Below are 13,985 nucleotides of genomic sequence, written 5' to 3' on the forward strand. Positions count from 1 at the left end.
TAATTACAGAACTTTAAAACAAATAGAACAGTCAAGTAATTAAAGGTGGATGTCTGTCTTTGATAATTTTTTTTTTTCCCCTGAGGAAAAAGCACGGCTCTACATTCTCCTTACAAATGCCTCAAGAAAAAGTAAGTCAGAGAACAGCAAAATTTAAATCAAGGCAATTAAAAAAAAAAGCCAGTTTCTGTTCTCCTATCCCCACTGAAGCAAACAGGGATTCACAGACACAAGTGGGGGGCGGGGGGCAGAATTTGGCTCATTACACCTTATTCGTTCACATATTTTTGTATTTTAAATATTGGTACCTCCACGAATTCCTTTGAATGGATAGAAAAATGCTACAAGCAGGTTCATAAGGACAGCCAGGTTAAAGGAAATACTGCTCCAGAAGGACATGTTGCGAGCACACCAGTATAGGAAAGGTTGAGCTGCAAAAGAGAAAAATAATTCTTTTTAATGGAGCATTTAAAAAATAAGAGGTCTATATAAAAAAATTCATCTCCACCAAAAGTTAGCTCATTTTCAGTTTGCCCACAAGCACAGCATCAACAGTAGTTCGACTGATCAGACATACTGAGATCAGAGTTGATTCATGGCTTATTCTGAAGTTTGTTTGATCACTCTCCATCTCTGGGGCACTTCCAGTTTCCTAGATAGTGATTTGCCTGAAAGGACTCACGTTAAAAAGGAACATGTTTTCAAATATGATTTAGCAGCAGCATGAGAACGAGTTCAGAAATGCGAGCAGTGAAGGACTTCAGGTTTCCCATATGCTTCGCACTCAGAGTCACACAAAGAACAATTAGGAGGAAGAACAGCTGTACGTGTTATCACCGGCGAGGTTCAGCCCCAGCCCTCGAGTTACGCTGCCGCCAGCGGCTCACCTACACGAGATGCTGCCCACCTTCAAACATCCCTCCTGCGGCAGCGAGCCAGAAAAAAAACGCAGCGAAGACAGCGCAAGGCGGACAACTGAGAGACAAGACACAGCATAGCGACGTAGCAATAAAGCTGAGACTAGTTGCCAAGCCAGTAAGACAACTCCAAGCGGATAACAGACCGATACAGCCCCGGAATAAGAACCGAGCTGAATCTCGGCCGGCCCCCCCTCTGCCCTGTGGGCAAAGGGCAAGCACATCTGCACAGAGCGAAGCGTACAGTTAAACAGCTGCACATTTTAAATTCTTAACACTACACATAAATACTTTTCAAAAGAGACTCCTGATTTTAATAACCTCTGCAGCAAGACTCGAGGCACAGAAAGCAGAAGGATTCATTTTCTGAAGTGGCTGTGGACCAGAAGACGGCCAGGACAGCTAAGAAGCTGCCTTACAGTAATTCCCTCCACATCAAGGCAAAATCCCCCCGATTTTAGCTCCTGCAGGCTTACTGTACAGCAAACCGGGTACTGCTGAAATCTAGAGTGGCAAAAAAAAAAAAAATCTATTAAAAATGCTCTCAAAGAGAAAGAGCTAGTGTTTTTGCCCGTTGGAAGGAGGTAACACGTACAGACACCAGAGAGCAAAGAAGCAGCAGCTCAGTGAAATTTAGGGAAAAGATGAAAATGAAAACTGGGGCTGCAGAATAAATTAATGAATGCAGCAATTCTGAGCCTCACAGTAGCCACCACTTCCCTTCCGCAAATCAGCTCTTCTAGCATCTTAAGCAAAAAAAAAAAAGGGTTAAAAGAATTACACAATGCCTCATTATACTGAGTTGAAATGCACATAAAGAGCAAACCTATTGAACAGCTGAATGCAAAGGAAAGGACTACAGAAAGGTACCCCGTCACTGTAAGAATATAAGCCTCGCTGCACCTAATCAGCCGGGCACGCGTGAAGCCTCACTGAAACGTGATGTAGCAAAGTTTGGAATAGATGATGCATTAATTTCTACATTATTTCTGTTCTCAATGTCATTTTAACTGGAAGAATTTGTAAGCACGTTGCATTCATTTGTATGAAACTGTCGTAAGAAGGGTCACGATAAAGTTCCAGGTTTTACTTTAAACCTTCGTTTGGGGCCGGGCGCAGCCTCTCTGCCCTGCGTAGCACTTCTGCTTGCTTTTGGCAGGCGCATTTGAATTCTTAATTAAGACCTCAGGAGACTGATGGTGCTCAGATTATGAGCCAGCACCACGGGCGGAAGGGGGAAGTACACGGGTCTTTTTTAAAAAGTCTTTCTCAGGTTTGAATAAACTGTAAGTGGTATCGCACAGAGCACTGCCAGCCCGTCGTGCCTCCAAAACACAGACCTGTGTTTAAGATGTGAGAAATTATTATATAAGCACAGAATATCACTTAGGGGCCAAACAAGACCAGAATATTAGGAGACAGACTAAATGATTTCAGTTTGTTGAAGAGAAAAAAAAAAAAAAAGAGGTAATTCTCCTCTTCCGCGGGTGGATCTTGATCAATCTGTGCTCTGTTGGTAATTATGGATGTCTTCACAGCTTGCCTGGAGATCCTCGAAGACAATTCGAGCGAACAACAAAATCTAACAGAATATATAGATGCTGTCAAAGACAAAGTTGCCCGTTTGTTTAGGACGTCAAATGCTCCCGTGTTCTTGTAGAGCTCTAAAGAGTCACTTCAGGAAGCAGCTTCCTGGGGATTTTGATGCTGTCAGAAGTACTAATCCACTGTGCTCAGTGGAAATAGCTCCACTCTAGTACTCACACACGTGAAAAATACCTCAGAAGAGCTGACCAAGTTTCAGGCGGTCTTAACTGTACCTGACTTTGATAATATTAAATAACATGATTACAATTGATTTTCTCTGTTAAAAGATCTATTAACATTTCTAGATATACATACATACCGACAATCAGAAGCAAATATTGAGTTTCTGTTACCAAACGTGCAACACATCATCAGCTCTAGTGTGAACTGTGCAGATGCATCCTAAAAACAAACTGGAAAGAGTCCAGGCTCTTCTTGGAGGTGCGCAGTGAAAGGGTGAAAGGCAACCAGAGGTTGCAACAAGGGAAATCGTTTTATAAAAAAATAGTTTTCACAATGAGGGAGGTCAAGAGGTCCCTTCTCACCTAATTTTTTTTTCCTCTGTCGGGGGAAAACCTGTGCTAACCACGCTGGCGTGGATCGCCTGGCGCAGCAGGCAGGCTTCGGTGGCTCTCAGCAGCGCGCAGCTGCAGAGCAGAAGTCGGCTCTCACGCTTGCTCTAGGAGGTGGTTCCGGACCAGTCCGTGCTCTTGTGCTAATAACTGGGGTTCAGCTGATTCAAGCACGGGGAACAACAGCGGTATCTGATGGCAGATGTTGACTTAAGCCGGAAATAACTGCTTTATCTCACACATTTCAGAGCCTCATGTGCAACATTTCTGCGTTAGTAAAACAAGATTTTTTTTTTTTTAAATAAATTTAAGCAAACGAGTTCAGAAGTTTACTGGGGGAACTGGTGGCACTGAATGAATGCAAATATCATTTTGAAAGTTTTCCTAGTTCCCAGCAAGAACCTCAGAGGGAAAAGCAGTGCTTGAAAATGCTTGCTCTCAGATATTTTAGCATCACAGGGCTGGAAGGGACTTAGCCGACATGTCTGCGAGTCTATTCCTTGCCCAAAGGAAGGGCAAATTCTACTTTTACCATTACTGGAAAATGCATGTTTAACCTTCCTTAAGTACCTCCACTGCTGGAGATGCCGTAAGTCCACGCTGCGTTACCCAGCCACGCTCCTCTTCACAATGCGAGGGAACTGCTCCGTGGATCCGGTGCAGGGAAGGAGGCCAGACCACTGCTTCCTTCAGCTGTGTCCCCTCCATTTCTCCCTGCCACCAAGCGCCTTCTCGTTTAAACTAAACCTCCACAAATTTGTTCCTTCCTGTCGCATCTTAGAGAAGACGACCTGTGATCTTTCTCACCACTCTCCCCTGGTTCCCCTCCAGTTGGTCCATACCGCTCTTGCGCTAAGCTTGACTTCATTACAACAGGTTGCCATCGTGCAAAGGAGCAGACTCTTTCAAACAATTATCAAGGTTGCTGCCGCACCGGGGAACCATCTGCTGCCGAGTCAACGTTTCAAACTCCGAAAACCCGACCCCAGCACTCTGCTGGTAAAGCTCCACGCAACCACCCTGGCAACGGCAACCTACCTCTCAGCTTCTTTTGCCAGTTCATCTCATTAAAGAGGTCTTCCGATTTCATGAAGAAGTCATTGATCTTACTGCCTTGTTCATCCCTCTCCGTGGTATAATATATCCGCAGCTTGGACTCCTTCGTGAGGAATTCACAGATACTGGGCACGGGGAAGACGATTTGCTCCATGGTACGGTCTGACCTGACAATCTGAAACGCAGCTTTATTAGAGTTCTTATTAAATACTTTTCTTTCTTGGTTTGTCTGGGTTTTTCTTCCCCTTTCCAACCAGCTACATGTGGAAATTTGGACACGTTTTGTAGAACAGTAGCTTGGTAGAGACTTCACTTAATTTACCTTTCAAAGCAGGCCTATATTTAGCTCCAAGGCTGACAGTTTCTATGCTGTGGTCTTATCCTTGCAATACCTAGCTGGGATTCCCAAGGAGCCCAGTGACTCCCTCACCGATTGCAGCTGAGCAATCTGGTCGCCCAATTCAAGAATCTTAGCAAATTTTAGCCACACACTGCACAGGCAAGTGTGAGGAATAAGAGGTTCTATTGCTTTTCAGAGAGTTTTGTGAACTCTCCATGTTTGTGTGTGTTTTAAGAAGCATCTTAGATTGTGCATCAGGCCAAAATGTCATTTTAATACAGAAAGAATGCAAAAGCTATCACTAACTTTATGGATTCAGCAATAGTACCGGCCAAAATGTAACAGAAGCGAAGTTACACTTCCTCCTGCCAACAGAGCTCTGCTCAGCTCCATCTTAAAGCCCACACATGACAGCTCAAAAATAGCTCCCCCCCAGCGGCTGTCAAAAAATAAAATAAAAAAAATAAGTACACATACATTCTCATGTCAAAGATGACAGTCCACACACAGGTAGTCAGTTCAATCAAAATACCACGGATAATGTAACCGGTGTTTAACTGCACCGTTTCTCTTCCAAGCGGCTCTTTCCGCAGCAGATCATCTCCCCCCACACACCTCCCAGCAGCCACCGGCTTCCCTTTACCTCAATCTGTGCCGTGTGCTTGGCATAGAACTCCAGAGCCTCGTCTCCCTCTATCTGACCTCCCGGCTTCAGCATGTTCTGCAGCTCTTTGTTATGACGAGCCAACTAAAATAAAGGAAAGCAAAGGGAGTGGGAGACACCAGATGTCTCTCTATGATATTAAATTTCTGATTTTTGGCATAAAAAAAGAAATAGTACGCAGTCAGCTGCTAAGAAAGGGCAAAGTTGACAGAAGGCTTGTTCTGTGCCAACCAGACACCCTGCAGCTCTATTTTGGGAGCAAGTCAGAATGATTCAAATATGTTTTGTTTTTTGTTTTTTTTTTTTTTTTAATATCCGTGTTGTAATCCTCTTTTACCCATCCTCTCCCACCCTTTGCCTGACTTGGGAAACTTTCTGAACATCCACATTCGGTCTATCCTTGTACACCCACCCTAATTCAAAGGTGTGCTAATCGCACAAGTATCCAGGCAAGGATGGAAGAGAAAACTTGCATCAACTGAAAAGCAGATGCACAAGAGCACTGCTCCAAAAATGCTTCTGGATGCTCTAAATTCATTTTACAGCATAATGATAGTTTTTCTTCTCAGATGCTAAAGGAACAAGTCGTCTCTAATGGAGTGATACATGCAGCATCAATACATTTAGTAGATCTAGATATACTTCCTGCCCCTCCTTGGCCTTTTAAATACCTCATTGTATCAATACAACAAACCTGACTGTCTCCAACATAGAGAGAATGTGGCAAGAACCGTAAAAGCAGACTGAGATTTCTGCTTACGCGTTCTTTGGGAGTATAAAGTAACCTTTGATACAGCCGAAAAAAAATACATTGCTCCCCAGTACTGCCAAGAACTTGGATCACGTGTCTTCAGAAACTTGGTCAAGAGCCTGCCTGCTTCCCGTGATAAAAGAAAACTAAAAAAATTTTCTTATATTACAGAATTTTCTGATTCTTTAAGGGCTGGAATTTGCTCTGATAAGAGGAGAACACGCAGGGAGTTTATCTCAGAGGTCAGTCATTGAAGCAATTCCAGGGATAAGCAGACCTCTCGCTATTCAGTTTGTGACACTTGGTGCTACAAAAGCTGTAGGTGAAATTCTACCTGATGAGCTAATATGTAGATGTTGTGTCCCACATTCCTCGGAGATGCCGCAAGATCTTCCCCATTCTCTCCATCCTCAAATTCTACTTCTCCTTGCATATAAGCCTTCTTTATCACTTCCACCTAGAAAGACAGACAGAGGCCAATACAGAGACAGCTCAGGCCGCGGGCTGAGGCCAGTACACATTTGCCACTCCTACAGAAGCGAAAGGGAGCTGAGCACATACATTCAAGGGGAAGGTCAGTGGGTTTTTTCAACATCCAGGATAAAACAGGAGACCTGAACTGAGCACCTTCAGCCCAGCTCCTCAACACAAGCAGCTAAACTTCGCGTTCCCCTCTAGGTAATACGCTCTGGGCCACCCTCGTGGCACGGTGCGTCTCGTCTGACCTCTGGCCCCCACCATAGCTACTACGTGCACCACGACAAGCCGACAGCGCTTCAGCTGTACTTTGAATGTCCTGTTTGTGTTTTCACCAGTTAACACATTAACCAGCCCAAAAGCCTGCTACAGTCTACTGAACAGCTTCTAGGCCACAAGAAATTGTCGTTCCTCTCTGCCTCTTGTGCAAATGGCTTCTACACGTGGATTCCAAAGTGTCAGACGATGCTCCCTCCCTGCTTTACGTAGGATGCTGGATGCCTCCTCCGCAGCATTCAGCGTGGCTTCCCCAACTGCTCGTGCTGCCTGGGAACAAGACAAACCCGTGCCTGGGGGATGCCGCATTAATTCAACCAAATCCTTGAAAGGCCTTCCAGTTGCCAGCGATCCATGTACGGACCTCTTGCAGCACGCCTGGGGTGGACGTGGCCACCCCGGTCTCCCCAGTGCTCCTCTACCTGGCTTGGAGGGAGTCCGGAGTTTTGCGGTGATCCAGGGACTCACCAGCTCTTTGGGCCTCATGTTGTAGAGGATCCTCTCTGCGTTCTCGCTGTCATGCCTGCTCTCCATGATTGCCAAGAGCAGTTTTGAAGCGTTGTTCTGAAGGGAGGGAAGAACACCACCAATCACTGCCAGGAGTCAAAAAACGAGGGTAGGCAGCCAGGCTCCCGCAGGGCTCCTACAGCCTCGCCTGGCCACGCACTCCCTCTCCTCTAACTATTGAGATACACAGCTTAGTAGGATTTTTTACCAGTTTATTTCTCAAACCCTACTTACTGGGGGCCATCAAATTAACCCAAGTTAAAAGTCAGGTTTCTGAAACACTGAGGTTTCAAGAGTTTGTATTATTTTGTTTTGTTTCAAAGATACTGCAGCATTACTACAAGTTCTCAACTCCAAAATGGTGCAGCTCAGCTTTACTCAAGATACTGCTGATTAAATCAAAGGACGGCCAAGGCTGAAGACACAGACGTGCTTCGCTGCTTTTAACTGAAAATTATTCTGTGACCTGCTCATGCCAAGAAATAGAGGGAGGAAATGGGAAACTACCACAAGGCACCAGACTACTTTAATACGAACAATTAAGATTAAAATCCATCACGACTGACAATAAAAACCAATAAAAGTATTTAATTTTGAAGTACAATACTAATTGAGTCTAAAAGCATTTTTTTATTTAGAATAATAAAAAACTCACATCAACCATAATATGGTGTGAGTCGGCAACGGAAAGCAACGAGACATTGCGCTCTAAGACTGGACAATAAGTCAGAAAGGAAATATCTGTACAACATGCTCAAAGCAGGAGTGCTCTGGGGCTACCACTGCTAGAAGACAACCTACTAGTGTATTTTGAAGCCAGCACCAGGGTTAATTATTTCAGCATTATTATGAAGAGCCCTAAAAAATTCTTGATGATTAAACATCAGCTGCTTAAACAGCAGCAATAAAGTATTAGGAAATTAGATGTAGCATGAGAAGTTTTACTTCCATTGTACATGTAAAAGCTCACCAACAACAGAGAGGTTTTCATCCGCTTTAAATTTTGAACAGGAAATTATTTTAGGATTCCTGGGCATATCTTGACTGCCTGCACCCCCGCCTTCTGAAAACTGGCGGCTCCATGTTATCACTTAAAGATGGCATACCTGCGACAAACAATCTTTGGGCACTGTCTCCAGCTCGCTGATGCATATAATTTTTTGGCACTTATGAATATTGGGATATAATAAACACCGACATAATTCCAACAATAAAAGTATGTTTCATCTTACTGGTAACGCGGGTCGCACAAGATATTCACTTGCCTTCAGTTCCAACACAAGGTCCATCCTCTTCTTTCCCAAAGGGTTGATGTCATTGAGAATTAATGCTGTGATGATGTCAATACCGTTGGACTCGTGAGTAGCAATGCAGTTCTGTCCAAAGAAAATTCAAACTTCACTAATTGTCTACACCAAAAACGCAGCCTAGGCTGGCGACCCAGCCAGAACAGAAGAATCACCTCTTTCATCACCTCGTAAGCTGTTCGAGATGGATAACTGAACAGAAAACTCCAGCCAGTGGAAAAACAAAAGATTGAGGCATTTTGTTTCAAGCTTTTCCTATCATCAGCCATGGCATGTCCTACTGAAACCACCCAGCCTCAGGAAGCAGAAAACAACACAGTCGATAAATGAAGCGTTCACATGCCAAAGCGAGCAGGCTGAATACATAGCTAAGGAAGAACACTGTTTTACTAAGATTAGGGAAAGTTTTCTTTATTTTAGATGTGCCAATCAACACCTACTTCAGTCTTAACTAAAGAATGTGAATTTCCATAACCTTTTTGCTTACCCTTTAACCCTGCTTTCGTAATGATCTATAACTAAAATATACAAACCAATAGTAGCTTGCTGGCTTCAGACTGCAGAGCCCTGCTCTGTCGTCTCCGCTGCGAAGATCCATACCTATATCTAAAGGTTGTTATTCCACCCGATCCGTACGACAGAGACAAGCTGCCAGTTATGAACTGACACGTACCGCCTCATGCCTTCTCTCGTGTAGGCAGGGTTTCACCTGAACATCGGTCACCCCCACTATACTTCGCTTAGCTTTGCTGTAAATATGTTTGAGTGCACAAAGAAAAGGCACCTCAAAGGACAGATATTCTTGAAGACTTTTTGAGAAGCCACATTCCAGCCTTTCCGTACCATGCTACGGTTCAAATCGTACGCCAACGGAGAGAAGAAGCAGCCATCCGTGTTTGTAAGTGCAGAGGTTTATTGTTAGAAGGGTGACAGCCACCCCGCACGCAGGACGTAGCAGGTCGTGCCAGCCCAAGGGGAAAAGCGTTCGCTGACACACACGCTGAGCACGTTATTTGTTGAGTCAACGCCACAGAGGGGCCAGAGTTTTGGAAGACTATTTTGGGGTACTTATCTCTTTAGTACAGCTTACTCTAGAGTTTCAGAATTCATTTGACTCATTGAAAGTGTTACAGCAAGAGTCACATTTAGACCAAAAGGCAGAAGAAATGGGCCTGACTAACTGGCAATGCTGCTCTAGAACACGGCTGTACAACCTGCGGGAAGGTGAAGTGGAGAAGCACGGCTGAGCAGTACAGCTGCCCCTGCCCTCTGATCCTTCCCACTGGAGCAAACCGTAATTCTTGAGCACCTAAAAACTGCTTTTGCAGACAAAGTATCTTCCCACATTCCTTGCTAATTACTCAGCCTTTGAGGCACAGAGCAGACCAAATCCAGCCGTGGGTCAGTAACTGCTTTATCTGACAGGATTATTGTCATCATTCAGTTACGGCTTTCCTGGAACACGCTTACTTCAGCCACCGTATTTGCTTTAGAACAGTTATTCCTGCTTGGAGCAGAACACGCTCCTGACAGCAAGTATGGTCTGGGGGGACCTGGACAGAGTCTGCCTCCCCTGCCCCACGACACTTGGTGGTCCTCACCAACACGTAACCCTTGCTCATCGGGAACCACCGCCACAACCCCGTGCAAGCGCACGGACAGTCAGCAGCGACACACACCCGGTTCTACGTACAAGACTGCATCTGAGAACTACCTCAACGTGGTTATCACCTTCATTAACGAAGCTACAGAGCTCAACCTCCTCCCCTTAGGCTGTGGGGGGACAGACATGTTTCTGGCCTCACTTATAACAGGCAGCAGAGCTTGGTTTGAGCAGTATTTTTACTATGAAGTATTTCAAGTACAAAAATTCCCCACTCTTCCCTGTCAAGTGTAATAAAACAACCAGAACCCTAGAAAAGCAGAAAAATCTCTTCTGCTTTGAGTTGTTCAACTCCTCAGAGGGGGCCTCAAGAAAGCAGTTGATTAGGAGTTTATTGGGGGGTGTGGGGGGGAACCACCAAACCCCCAAACCAAAACCCCTTTGCCAGGCAATTAAAGTGAGCAGTGTCGTAAGACAACACAAGTCCAGCAGACCAAGAGCCCAGGCCCAGCAGAGCACACGCTGCGGGCGTAAGGAGAAAGGGTGAAGCTTTTCACAGCTCTGGGTGTGTTACCTGGTTCTCGTGGCAAGGCCCCTGACAGTACTCGGTCAAACTTTCCAGCGTCTGGTTGATCAGTGCTACGTTTTTCTCATTTATATACAGACCAAGAAGTCCAAGTCCACCAGTTGTGCTTCCACAGATACAGTCTAGGAACTGCAGCGTCTCACACACCAAGTTGTAGTTTGTCTTGTTGTTCTGGCAGCGAAGGAAATTCTGTGGGAAGAGCGTCAAAGGGGAAAAAATGTATATATACAAACTGATGTTTAGATCATAACATTTTATTAGGTTCATCAACCCACAATTCTACTGCATAGTATATTGCTCTAATTTCACTGGAGCCTGGACAAGCAATTTAAGCCCCTTTCAGGGTTTGCTTGCAATGGGCTGCTCTCCTGAGCAGCTTGTTGGCTTCAAATTTTATAGAGGACAAGCAGCAAAACCGGAGTGCATCCAATAAAGCACCGAAATCCAATGCAGAACAGGCCATTCACTGCGGATCAGAAAGCTCTCCTGAACCTGGAAGCTTTCCTTCCAGCCTACCTGCTACATTTCACTGCTAACCATCACTCTCTCCTCCCGAGACCTTTCTCCAAGACAGAAGCCGCAATTCCCCGGCTCTGGCTTCACAGCAGCACCACCTGCACAAGCGGCAAGGAGGCACCCGACTGCATGCCTCGAAGGAAGGCGTCTTGAAATGCAATTCTCTCAATTGCATTTCTTCCCACATAATTATTGTAACCCCTGCTTGAAGCTGCTGATGAGGAGCAGCTCCTCTAATGAAATACCAGATTTATCAGCATGGATTAAACATGTTTCCTCTCTCCTGTATTCCAAATGAAAAATAAACAAACCCAACCAAAACAAAGGACAATTAATGAAAAACAATTTCCCAGTGACTCAGATGCTGCTTGTCAGTGTTTCCAGCAGCACACTGTAAAAATGGATAGCCACTATCACCTTTTCCTCTAAGCTTCAGCAGGAGAGCTCCTATCTAGCTTAATTCTAGCAGGTTACAAAACACTTCACTTCAAAGGTGAAAAACCCCCTCAGATGAACAAGATGCATGGGACTATGGAACCAGCAAGGTCTCTTCTGCAAGCCTGCAGAGAAGCGCTGTTAACTGATTGCCTCCAGTGCCTCTGTCAGACTAATAAGTCTTTTAAGGCAAACAGACTGAGAAATTGCCAGATTCAATTGAAGGCTAAGCTAAAAAAGGAAAATGCTGTCTATGAATGCAGACTAAAGGTGACAGTGATTCAGCACATTTCAACTGATTGCTCATTTAGTATCCTGACTTTTGATTAACTTGTCAGAATGTAGAAAGGTTGATGCTACAGAAATCGGAGCTCGTGCCTTCCCTCCAGGAAAAAGCAAAAGTAACGGATAATACCGAAAGCCATGAGACAAAGTGCTCCCTGGCTGCGGTGTGGCATTTATTCTGATTACAGCTAGGTTTATACCAGCCTTAGCTCCTTCATCCAAAGTCAATAAACACAAAGGAAAGAGGAGGAATGAGGCACAGGAGGCAGAAGGACAGTGTCAAATGGCTAAAACAAGGGGAAGGAAAAAATTGTACAAAACAAGACCCTGCTGCACTGTGAGAAACTGCCCCAGGGAATGTCTGCTGCCGTCTCAGCCAGTACGGATCGAGCTCTTCAGTTCCTGGCATCCAGAGCGTCCCACAGGCTATGAAGTGGGAACACAACTCTTCAATACTGAACATGCCGTCCTATAACTTTTGGTGGGAATGAACCTGAGGTACCATCCATGAGACCCTGCATTCCGAATAAAGAGCTGTAGTTGCAGATTCAGCTAGAATATATGAAAAAATATGCAGCTTGGGGGATCTTGAGGAAAGAAAGGGGAAATGAGTGTTCATACTGCCTAGGTTTAAGGATCCTGAACGCTCAGTTGAGAGGGAAATACTTTCTGATGGGGTGAAACGCACTCAGAGTCGGGCAGTCTTTAAACTCCTACCTTTGTGAATAACCTTCCGGAGATATTTAGCTGACTTCATGCTAGTAACCATTTCTAGGGAGCCCGGTCCTCCCCCTACATGACTAGATAGGGCTACACTTGCAAAGGCAGCATCTGCAGCCAGTTCTTAATGCCTCTACCATGTGTCAGGGTGTCGGACGCTTTGCTGCCCAGCACACAGCCTAAAGCCGAGTACGCTTGAGAGAAAGCACAACGGCTAAACCCAAAATTGGCTCCTTTCAGAATACCCGCTTGGTTTGCTCAAGCAGGAGTGAACACAGAATCCTTAGAAGGAACAGTTCTACCATTTAAGAGGGTAATTCCCCCAAAAGCTTGAATGTTTGGACAGTCTTTGCTTTAGCAGAAATCTGATCCCTGATTGGAAAGACTTTACAAAGAATGAACATAAAGAAGAAAGTCTTAGTACAGAGATATTTTTAAATGATCAGATGCAATCAGGTAGGGCAAAACATGTTTCACTGAATAGAGGCTCGCTCTTTGATCTTATAAAGCTAATTCTCACACACACTTCTTGCCTAAAACGCGACGATCTAAACCAGCTCATTCTCTGCACGCAGTAGTACTGCTCCGCTAGCCAAATGATTGAATCACTCTCCCGCAGCATGCAGAGCTTTCCTGCTCTTTATTACCTAGGTTATGTCTCCAGGGATTATGAATAAAAGAAACAGTCAAATCCAATGTTAATAGTTGTATCAATTCCTGCTTTTTACTGCACAAAGCAGTATTTAACCTACTGACTTTGACATTGAATCTGAGCACGACTGGCTAGCATATTACTACAATATTTTTATTTCACAGAAATAGCTCACTTGGTAAGAAAAAAAAATTACAAGAATTGGAATCCTATGTTTTTCCCACGAAGATGGGGTTTTTAGGTGTAGTGCTGAGCTGCACGGTTGGCTGTGTGGAAGGCTGCCGGGTACCGCCGGCCCCAGAGGGAGAGCACCGCTCCCTGTCCTGCCGGGAATCCCCGCTCCTCTCCTCCTCGCTTCCAGCCAGCACAGCTCTTGCTTCCAGCAAAGCGTTCCCTGGAAGCTTCCTCGCTCGGCTTGTCACGAGCTTCAGTTCTCGTGACTGATTCTGTAGTATACAGGGACATCTTCATTCAGAAAAGACAGGGCACAGAAAAGACCTCCTAAGGAAACCGGTGGGGCTGCAGCCTGGCCAAAGCAGACCAGACCACAGGCTGGCGACAGCAATTCAGAGCCCGGACAGCTTTGCTTCCAAGCCTGAGCTCTCGTGCAGAATCAGGGGTCAGACCTAACGCAAGTTTAGTAAGAGCCCCCAAGTATCTGTGTGCTGAGAGTCAGAGATATCAAGAGTGCTCCACAGCAAAATCTGAAGCTTTCAGCCTGAAGCCGGTAACAA

General features: G+C 45.0%; 1 protein-coding gene across 7 annotated transcripts in view; it reads right to left on the reverse strand.

The window, feature by feature from the left end:
- The window catches only part of ITPR1 (inositol 1,4,5-trisphosphate receptor type 1), a 180,732-nt gene that overhangs the window by 30,265 nt on the left and 136,482 nt on the right, over window positions 1-13,985 (reverse strand). For all 7 annotated transcript variants that reach the window (XM_075095602.1, XM_075095603.1, XM_075095599.1 and 4 more), the window contains 7 exons: window positions 10,632-10,832; window positions 8,413-8,523; window positions 7,109-7,204; window positions 6,222-6,344; window positions 5,116-5,220; window positions 4,115-4,307; window positions 309-431 (listed from right to left, as the gene is read on the reverse strand). In XM_075095602.1, coding sequence (XP_074951703.1) covers window positions 309-431; window positions 4,115-4,307; window positions 5,116-5,220; window positions 6,222-6,344; window positions 7,109-7,204; window positions 8,413-8,523; window positions 10,632-10,832 — 952 coding nt within the window. The remainder of the gene's footprint in view (window positions 1-308; window positions 432-4,114; window positions 4,308-5,115; window positions 5,221-6,221; window positions 6,345-7,108; window positions 7,205-8,412; window positions 8,524-10,631; window positions 10,833-13,985) is intronic.

The sequence above is a fragment of the Phalacrocorax aristotelis genome, chromosome 6 (assembly GCF_949628215.1).
Source record: "Phalacrocorax aristotelis chromosome 6, bGulAri2.1, whole genome shotgun sequence".
Taxonomy (NCBI): Eukaryota; Metazoa; Chordata; class Aves; order Suliformes; family Phalacrocoracidae; genus Phalacrocorax; species Phalacrocorax aristotelis.